The sequence below is a fragment of the Cherax quadricarinatus genome, chromosome 13 (assembly GCF_038502225.1).
Source record: "Cherax quadricarinatus isolate ZL_2023a chromosome 13, ASM3850222v1, whole genome shotgun sequence".
In the NCBI taxonomy this organism is placed as follows: Eukaryota; Metazoa; Arthropoda; class Malacostraca; order Decapoda; family Parastacidae; genus Cherax; species Cherax quadricarinatus.
In genome coordinates, this window is record NC_091304.1 from 25954580 (window position 1) to 25965601 (window position 11022).

Here is an 11022-nt window from a genome sequence, read left to right on the forward strand (position 1 = left end):
CAAGTGTAGATTATGATGTATCTCTCCCTCCTGCATTCCAACGAGTACAAGTCAAGTGCTTCCAAGCGTTCCCAGTAGTTAAGGTGCTTGACAGAACTTATACGTGCAGTAAAGGATCTCTGTACACTCTCTAGATCTGCGATTTCACCTGCTTTGAATGGAGATGTTAATGTACAGCAGTATTCCAGCCTAGAGAGAACAAGTGATTTGAAAAGGATCATCATTGGCTTGGCACCTCTCGTTTTGAAAGTTCTCATTATCCATCCTATCATTTTCTTTGCACATGCGATCGTGGCACTGTTGTGATCCTTGAAAGTGAGATCCTCAGACATTACTACTCCCAGGTCCCTTACATTATTTTTCCACTCTATTGTATGGCTGGAGTCAGTAGTATACTCTGTTCTAGTTATTATCTCCTCCAGTTTTCCATAACGGAGTAGTTGGAATTTGTCCTCATTGAACATCATATTGTTTACCGCTGCCCACTGGAAAACTTTGTTTATATCTTCTTGGAGGTTAACCGCGTCCTCAGCAGATGACAGCCTCATGCAGATCCTAGTATCATCCGCAAAGGATGATACGGTGCTGTGGTGTATATCTCTGTCTATGTCTGATATGAGGATAAGGAATAAGATGGGGGCGAGTACTGTGCCTTGTGGAACAGAGCTCTTCACTATGGCAGCCTCCAATTTAACTCTGTTGACCACTACTCTTTGTGTTCGATTTGTTAGGAAGTTGAAGATCCATCTCCCCACTTTCCCAGTTATTCCTTTAGCACGTATTTTATGGGCTATTACGCCAAGATCGCATTTGTCAAATGCTTTTGCAAAGTCTCTGTATATTACATCTGCATTCTGATTTTCTTCCAGTGCATCCAAGGCCACGTCATAGTGATCCAGTAGTTGTGAGAGGCAGGAGCGACCTGCCCTGAACCCATGTTGCCCTGGATTGTGCAGATTTTGGGAATCCAGGTGATTTGCAATCCTGCTTCTTAGCACTCTTTCAAAGATTTTTATAATGTGGGACGTCAGAGCTATTGGTCTATAGTTCTTAGCTAATGCTTTGCTGCCACCTTTATGGAGTGGGGCTATATCCGTTGTTTTAAGTGACTGAAATTTCACCCATGTCCAAGCCCCTCCTCCATAGTGTACTTAGGGCACACGAGAGGGGTTTCTTGCAGTTCTTAATGAAAACAGAGTTCCACGAGTCTGGGCCCAGGGCTGAGTGCATAGGCATGTTGTCAATGGCTTTTTCGAAATCTATCGGAGTTAAGGTAATGTCGGAAATCTGCATAATGAGAAAAAAAAAAACTTTGACCATTTTTTTGGAATAAAACAGCGACTTTGCACTGTATTTTCGTATGGTATTTATTGTTGTATTCTAGTTTTCTTGGTCTTATTTTATAGAATGGACGACATATTACAGAAATTGAGATGATTTTGGCTGGTTTTACAATGAAAAGTACCTTGAAATTGAGCTCAAAGTAGCAGAAATGTTCGATTTTTACCAAAGTTCAAAAGTAAACAAATCATGCCAAGCATCCAATGCTCTTCAACTGGCGAGTCTAATATTCTTTCACAAGTGCGCTAATATTATTTATACCATTTTTTACACTAATGCAGTAGTCTGCATAACAGTAAATCTTCTATTTTTTGTGAGAATAAAAATTCAAAGTGGAAAGCAAAAGAATATAAGAGGGGCCTTGAGACGTGACTAATGAACAAAGGAAATGTTATTTTAGTGCCAGGAATGTCTTTCTTGTTTATTCTGGATCCTATTCAGAAATTGGCATCTTTTGAAATTTGTGTGAAATTGGCAAAATTGCTAAATTCTGACCACTGTACTGGATAATTGAAATTGATAAATGGGTGGTTTCTTGCACCCATTCGATAGAAAAAATGGAGTTCTAGCGAAATATTGTATGTGTTTTGTCGACTAGTACACTGTAATTGACCGAAAATAGGGCTCAAAGTGGGCAAAATCGCCGATGCATAAACATCGCTGAGACCGCTAACTTCGCAAGAGCATAATTCCCTAAGTTTTCCATCAAATTTCAAACTTTTGGTGTCATTATGATCGGGAAAAGATTCTCTATCTTTTCATAGGGGAAGTTTTTTTTTTTTAAATTTGGCCAACCCTGAGAATGAGTCTCGGAGAGGGCCTGTCGGCCCTCAAAGGTCGAAAGGTAAGAAGCTGTTGCTTTATGGATTTAGAAAAGGTATACAGTAGAGTGGATAGAGGGGGTCATGCGACACATGTTGCAATGGTATGGAAGAGGAAGCGGGTTACTAAAATCAGCTGAGAGCTTCTAGCAGAGTGAGGCTCAGGTTAGGTATGTAGGAGGGACAGGGACTATTTCCTAATGAAAGTAACACTTACACAGAGATGTGTAATGTAATGTCACCATGGTTGTTTAACATATTCATAGTTAGGTTGTGAAAGACATAACTGCTATTGTCTTGGGAAGGGGTGTGGGACTGAAAAATGTTGTACTGGATAAAACACAGGAGTTCACCAACTGCTCTTTGCTGATGACACAATTGTTTTAGGGGATTCTGAAGGCAAATTACAAAGGTTGGTGGATGACTTTGGATGTATTTTGATATCTGGGCATGGATATGTCAGCAGATGGGTATATGAATGATGAGGTGAACCACAGAATAGATGGGAGGGGGAAGGAGGAAGGGGGGGTGTTGAAGCATCTGTGGAAAGCAACAAGTTTATCTATGGGGGCAAAAAGGAAAAATGTACCAGGAGTGTAGCAGTACCAACACTTTTATATGGGTGTGAAGCAAAAGTTTTGAATGCTACAGTGAAAAGGAGGCTAGAGGCAGTGGAGATGCCATATTTAGGAGTACAGTGGACCCCCGAGTTTCCTGAGCCTCGAGCTTCATGAATTTCGACTTTTGGCAACTTTTTTGTCAAAATATTGCCTCGTGTTTCACGATTTGCCTCAAGATTCGTCGGAGGTATGGAAAGCATCCGAGCAGCCTCCCAGCGGCCATGCATACACAAAGGCTCCCACACACCATTCAGAAAGTCAGCATGGCATTGTTTCTGGGAGAGTGACCATCACATCACGCATTCGTACAATACATTTCATAATAATCCATTCTTTTTTATGCTAAATAAGCAACTGCTAAATAAGCCACCATGGGCCCAAAGAAAGCTTCTAGTGCCAGCCCTTTAGTAAAAAAGGTGAAAAACATGATAGAATTAAAAAAAAAAAAAGTTTGTAGAAAAATTCAAAAGTGGTGGTGGTAGAGGGTGGTAGTGACAGTGGTAGAGGGTGGTAGTAGTTGTGGTGGTAGAGGGTGGTAGTGATGGTGGTGGAGGGTGGTAGTAATGGTCGTAGAGGGTGGTAGTGATGGTGATAGATGGTGGTAGTGGTTGTGATGGTGGTAGTGGTTGTGATGGTGGTAGAGGGTGGTAGGGATGGTGGTAGAGGGTGGTAGTGGTTGTCATGGCAGTAGAGGGTGGTAGTGGTGATGGTGGTGGAGGGTGGTAGTGATGGTGGTGGAGGGTGGTAGTGATGGTGGTAGAGGGTGGTAGTGATGATGGTAGAGGGTGCTAGTGATGGCAGTAGAGGGTGGTAGTGATGGTGGTAGAGGGTGGTAGTGGTGATGGAAGGTGGTAGTGGTGATGGTGGTGGAAGGTGGTAGCAATGATGGTAGATGGTGGTAGTGATGGTGGTAGAGGGTGGTAGTGGTGGTGGTGGTAGAGAGTGGCAGTGATGGTGGTAGAGGGTGGTAGTGATGGTGGTAGAAGGTGGCAGTGATGGTGGTAGAAGGTGGCAGTGATGGTGGTAGAAGGTGGCAGTGATGGTGGTAGAGGGTGGTAGTGATGGTGGTAGAGAGTGGCAGTGGTGGTGGTGGTAGAGAGTGGCAGTGGTGGTGGTGGTAGAGTGGCAGTGATGGTGGTAGAGGGTGGTAGTGATTGATGGTGGTAGAGGGTGGTAGTGCTTGTGATGGTGGTAGAAGGTGGTAGTGGTTGTGATGGTGGTAGAGGGTGGAAGTGATGGTGGTAGAAGGTGGTAATGGTTGTGGTGGTGGTAAAGGGTGGTAGTGGTAGATGGTGGTAATGATTGTGGTACAGAGTAGAGCTGCAAGAGCTCTCTGGACAGTTTTTCTGTGCAACAGGGGTCCAGTGACTCTCAAGCTAGTCCTAGTGCCATTAAAAAACAAAGAAGGGAAGTAACCCTGGATAAGGACTGGGTACTTAAAGTCTTTATGGAAGGGGATTCTCCTTCCAAACAATAGTGTAACTTCTCTATCCTCTCCCCTTCTCCCATCTTCCATACACCAACAAGAGTCATCAATAAAGGTAAGTGTGATGTTATTGTATCATACTTGATTTATCATTCTTTTCTGGATGTAAATCTATATTTAATCTATAAAAAAAATAATTTTTGTTAATACTATTGGGTGTCTGGGACGATTTAATTGAATTTACATTATTTCTTATGGGGAAAATGCGAGGGTCTTGGCAAGAGGTGTGGAGTTAAAAGATAAAGAATTAAACACAAAGTGGGAGTTGTCGCAGTTGCTTTTTGCTGATGACACTGTGCTCTTGGGAGATTCTGAAGAGAAGTTGCAGAGGTTGGTGGATGAATTTGGTAGGGTATGTAAAAGAAGAAAATTAAAAGTGAATATAGTATAGATTAAGGTTATGAGGATAACAAAAAGATTAGGTGATGAAAGATTGGATATCAGATTGGAGGGAGAGAGTATGGAGGAGGTGAATGTATTCAGATATTTGGGAGTGGACGTGTCAGCAGATGGGTCTATGAAAGATGAAGTGAATCATAGAATTGATGAGGGGAAAAGGGTGAGTGGTGCACTTAGGAGTCTGTGGAGACAAAGAACTTTGTCCTTGGAAGCAAAGAGAGGAATGAATGAGAGTATAGTTTTACCAACACTCTTATATGGGTGTGAAGCATGGGTGATGAATGTTGCAGTGAGGAGAAGGCTGGAGGCAGTGGAGATGTCATGTCTGAGAGCAATGTGTGGTGTGAATATAATGCAGAGAATTCGTAGTTTGGAAGTTAGGAGGTGTGGGATTGCCAAAACTGTCGTCCAGAGGGCTGAGGAAGGGTTGTTGAGGTGGTTCGGACATGTAGAGAGAATGGAACAAAACAGAATGACTTCGAGTGTGTATAAATCTGGAGTGGAGGGAAGGCAGGGTAGGGGTCGGCCTAGGAAAGGTTGGAGGGAGGAGGTAAGGTGGTTTTGTGTGCAAGGGGCTTGGACTTCTAGCAGGAGTGAATGGAGACAAATGGTTTTTAATACTTGACGTGCTGTTGGAGTGTGAGAAAAGTAACATTTATGAACGGATTCAGGGAAACCGGCAGGCAGGACTTGAGTCCTGGAGATGGGAAGTACAGTGTCTGCACTCTGAAGGAGGGCTGTTAATGTTGCAGTTTTATAAACTGTAGTGTAAAGCACCCCTCTGGCAAGACAGTGATGGAGTGAATGATGATGAAAGTTTTTCTTTTTCGGGCCACCCTGCCTTAGTGGGAATCAGCCGATGTGTTAATAATAAAAAAAAAAAATAAAAATGGTTTTGACACTCGTGAATTCCGACTTTCAGTAGACTCTCTGGAACGGATTAATCACGAAACTCAGGAGTCCACTGTAATGTGTTGTGTGAATATCATGCAGAGAATTCGAAGTGCAGAAATTAACTTTTTCAGGGTTGGTACTGTACTAGTACGGCTTGCACGCCAAGGTTGGTGCCGTACTAGTACGCGTAAATTCCAGCGCTTTCAAATCTAGCGAGAGAAAGCTGGTAGGCCTACATATGAAAGAATGGGTCTATGTGGTCAGTGTGCACAGTATAAAAAAAATCCTGCAGCACACAGTGCATAATGAGAAAAAAAAACTCCGACCATGTTTTTGGTTTAAAACAGCGATTTTGCAGTGTATTTTTGTACAGTATTTATGGTTGTATTCTAGTTTTCCTGGTCTCATTTTATAGAATAGAAGACATATTGCAGAAATTGAAATCATTTTGATTGGTTTCACAATGAAAAGTACAGTGGAACCTCTACTTGCGAGTGCATCCACCTGCGAGTTTTTCCAAATACGAGCAGTCGATTTTTTGCTTCCATACATGAGCAAAATTTCCACAAGTGAGCAGACCTCAAGGCAGGTACCTTGATGCTGGTAAGGGGCTCTTGCTCTTGATCTAGCGAATTGTATCTCATTTGTATGTTGGACTATCTTATTGAAACTTGGGCAATGTATGATGGAAAGATGCTTCTTAATGTACACCAAAAATGAAAGAAATCTAAGCATAAATAATGGAGTTCACTTCTCAGCAATTTGTCATGTGGGTTCAATAACGTGGATGCGGTAAAAACACTCACGTAGGCTCGTTAGTACGTATAATTATAATGGAAATTATGGGAAGCACCATCAGCCGCCCTGCCTCTCTCTGCTCCTTATCTCAGACTGACCCACCAGTGCCTAGCAGGTGAGCGGCATTCAAAAACATGCTATGGTCAGCAGCAACATGGATAACAGTCAGTGATTCACAAAGACGATTAGTAGTGAGCAGTATTTTCTTACGGTTTTTATGGTTGTATTCTTGTTTTTTGGTCTCATTTGATAGAATGGAAGATATATTACAGAAATATATATGATTTTCATTGCTTTCATTACGAAAAGTACTTTGAAATTGAGCTCATTGTAGGAGAAATGATTGATTGCTTTGGACATGTTCAAGAGTAAACATTCTGTCCATTCCAATATGCAGTCGTGAATGGGTTGACATTATTTATACAATTATTGCATTAAGGCAAAACAGTAAATCTTATATTTTTTGTGTGAATAAAAATTACAAATTATTTATATTTTATTAATTTTAGAGTATATATCAGATTTCTATGTTATTTATATTGTTTATTATGTCATATTAGATAAAGTGAGATAGATAAATAAACTGCAGAGTTGATATTAGTGAAATTATTGAAGTACAGAATTCCACTGGAATGGATTAATTACATTTTAATTAATTTAAATGAGGAAAATTGACTCTGCAAACGAGCAAATCCAGTTGCGAGCAAGGTCATGGAATGGATTAAACTCGCAAGTAGAGGTTCCACTGTACCTTGATATTGAGCTCAAAGTAGCAGAAATGTTCAATTTTTGCCAAAGTTCAAAAGTAAACAAATCATGCCATGCGTCTAATACACGTCAACTGGTGAGTCTGATATTCTTTCACGAATGTCCCGATATTATTTATACCATTTCTACACTAATGCAGTAGTCTGCATAATAGTAAATCTTCTATTTTTTAGTGAGAACAAAAATTCAAAGTGGAAAGTAAAAGAAATGTAAGAGGGGCCTGGGGACGTAATTAATGAACAGAGAAAATGTTATTTTAGTGCCAGGAATGTCTGTCTTGTTTATTCTGGACCCTATTTGGAAATTGGCATCTTTTGAAATTTGTGTGAAATTGGCAAAATTGCCAATTTCTGACTACTTTATTGGATGGCTGAAATCAGTAAATGGGTGGTTTCTTGTACTCATTTGATAGAAAAAGTGGAATTCTAGCGAAATAGTTATGATTTCTGTCGACTGGTACATTGGAATTGGCTGAAAATAGGGCTCAAAGTGGGCAAAATCGCCAATGCGTAAACATCGTCAAGACTGCTAACTTTGCAAGAGCATAATTCCGTAAGTTTTCCATCAAATTTCATACTTTTGGTGTCATTACGATCGGAAAAAGATTCTCTATCATTTTGTCAGAAAATTTTGTTTTTTTTCTGAAACATTTTCAACCCTGAGAACAAGTTTAGGAGAGGGCCTCTCGACCCTGAAAGGGTTAACCCTTTCAGGGTTCAGAGGCCAAATTTCAAAGGGTGCACCAGTGTCCAAGAATTTTCAAAAGATAATTTTAGTTCTTCTTATGAAATGGTAGAGAATCTTCTTCTGAAGGTAATAAAACAAAAAGTACGAAGTTTGATGGAAAATTGACGAAATTATGCTCTCGCGAATTTTGATGTGTCAGCGATATTTACACACCAGCGATTTTGTGGATTTTAACTCTCATTTTAGGCCAATTACATTATTCCAGTTGACCAAATTCTTAGCTATTTCACTAGTATTACTTCTATTCTATCGACTGAGCACAAGAATTCGCCAAGTCAACTGTTTCAACTACAAAATAAAGTGACTGGAAATTGGTAATTTGGCCAATTTAATGCAAAGTTTAAAATACTCCAATTTCAAAATAGGGTCAGAATAAACAATGCTGGCATTCCTGGCACTAAACTAACATTTCCTCTGTTTATTAGTTATGTTTTCAGGCTTTACTAATGAATTCCATTTTGATTTTTTATTCACATAATGAATTTTCATTCAAACCAAAAAATAGAAGACTTACTGTTATGCAACATTGTGATAATTGTATAAATAATATTAGCACATTTGTGAACGTACATTAGACCCACCAGCTGGCGTGTATTAGACGTGTGAGGTCATTTGTTTACTCTTGAACATCGGCAAAAATTTAACATTTCCGCTACTTCGAGCTCAGTTTTAAGCCATTTCCAGTACTAAAACCAACCAAAATCATCTCTATTTCTGTAATATATCTTCCATTCTATCAAATGAGACCAAGAAATCACTGCAAAGTTGCTGTTTTAATCGAAAATTACGGTCTCAGTTTTTTCTCTCATTATGTACTATGTGCTGCAGGATTTGTTTTATGTGGTGCACACATACCACATGGATGTATTTTCTCATATCAAGACCAAAATTTACCACTCACAGCTTATCAGAGTGAGCTGAGCTCATGACGTAGATCTACGGTTTGGACCCTCAACGTAAAGCCGTAGATCTACGGCACAGACCCTCAAGGGGTTAAAGGTGATGTAGCGTGACTAATGATATAATCCAGAGAGCAGAAGAGGGGTTGTGGTGGTGGTCTGTGCATGTGGAGAGGATGGTCAGGGACAGGTTCATAAAGAATGTCTAGGAATTTGAGGTGTTATCCCAGAAATGGTTGGACTCCTGGGAGAAGGTACAAGAAACCCAAAGTTTTAGAGGCTTCAGCATCCAGCATTCTAAAAGATCTGTCCTCTTCCTAAACACTGAATTTATACCTCAGTTTCATGTGCTACATTTAATATTTTTTCAAAGTTTCTAAAAACAAAAATATGATCTCTAACTCCTTATCTAACTACAGTACATTCACTATTAACAAATATACCCATATTAGCTTTCTCCTTCATTTCTCTCTCTAAAATACATTTTGTATTCAACAGTGTTTGTTACGAATACCTCACTATTTCTTCCATGCTTTAAATTCATTTTCCATAAGTGAAGTTCTACTAAAAGAATAGTACCTTAGCAGCTTCCTCTCTTGAGCCATAGTTAACTAGGGCAAAGCCGTGGTTGAGGGACAGGTAGAAGTTGACCAGCGGCCCATGCTGCATGCACAGTGTCTTCAGGGTAGAACCATCAATCTGGCAAAAAAATTGTAAAAACCTGAAGCACAGAGTTGTCATTATAGATATAATTACAAAATCATATAAAAATACATGATTGGAATACTGACTCAAAGCTTTTTATATTATTTCATACAATATGTCATTTAAAGCTCAAGGAATTAAACAACTCATTTAAAATGTGAACAGAGCAATCACTTGAACACTTCCCAAACCTGCTACCAGGATGTCACATCTCCAAATAACACTAGGGCCACTCTTACATGTTTAAAAAAATCACAAGATAACTGCCATAAAGGATATACAATACCATAAATTAAGGCAACATATTATATAATGCCTAAGTGTACAAAATTGCCACAAGAAACATACATTACCATAAATTAATATAATAAATTACACAATACCCAAATTTACAAAACTGGAAGCAATTTAGTTTGAATATTATTTCAATACTGAAAGAACCACTGAACAGTAAAATACAAAAAAGTTAAAAGCCATCTGTATATTACAGGCTCAGCAAGTCTTCAACAGATCTGAGGTTCAAACACTACTTATAAATCTCTTTTATCAGTGTTTAAATTTTTCTGTTCAAGTAGTTATTCACCTTCCATTAATCAATATTTTTTACACTAACTGAAGCCCTCATTTATAAATTAATGCTTGCAGTATTTAGAGTACATGGACAATCACCTAAATGGTTATCAATGTTTTCAGAGGTTTTTCTTATCAAGCCTAGTAGCATGTTCCTCATAACCGTAATATTGACACTATTGTATTCATTGAACTTAGGGTCTTCTGTCATTGGTAGCCCTAGGTTGCACATTTTTATCTCTGCTCAAATGTGTGGTTTGACTGCATTTTGTACTCTTACCATACAGCACATTGCAAAACCCCAGGTATAAGCAAATTAAATTTAACAATTTAACAAAAGCTATGATCAAACAATGTATTTACCAAAATCTCCACTGGAGGGCTATAAAGCACAAAATCCATACAATAAAAACACCTAGTGATAGTGCAGGGAGTAAATTCATTACAATTTCCTTTAACTGTTCTTGAAACATTAAAAATGAAGATGCACACACTAAAACCACAAATGATCATAAATTTTGGGGACACTTTACCTTCTGCTGAAAAAACTTAGCATTAACCCTTTCATTGTTGGTGCCATATAGGTACGGCTTACAAGCCAGTGTTGGTGACGTATTAATACCCCAAAATTCTACCAGCTTCAAATTAGCAGGAGAAAGCTGGTAGACCTACACGTGAGAGATTGGGTCTGCATGGTTAGTATGGTATTAACTGTTGTATTCTCGTTTTCGTCGTTTCATTTGATGAATGGAAGATATATTACAGAAATAGAGATGATTTTGATTGGTTTCACGTTGAAAAATACCTCAAAATTGAGCTCAAAGTAGTGGAAATGTTCAATTTTTGCCGACGTTGAAGAGTAAATAAAGGACATCACTGTCCAATACGTGTCCAACTGGCCAGTTTAATACGCAGTCACGAATGGGTTGACATTATTTATACAATTATTACAGTAATGCACGACTCTGCCTAAC

General features: G+C 39.1%; 1 protein-coding gene across 1 annotated transcript in view; it reads right to left on the bottom strand.

Annotated features, from left to right (window-relative positions):
• The window catches only part of LOC138852639 (trinucleotide repeat-containing gene 6C protein-like), a 15244-nt gene extending 5633 nt beyond the window's left edge, over positions 1-9611 (bottom strand). Inside the window, exon 1 of the mRNA XM_070084607.1 lies at positions 9353-9611. Coding sequence (XP_069940708.1) covers positions 9353-9514 — 162 coding nt within the window. The 5' untranslated portion in view covers positions 9515-9611. The remainder of the gene's footprint in view (positions 1-9352) is intronic.
• Positions 9612-11022: the final 1411 nt, after the last annotated feature.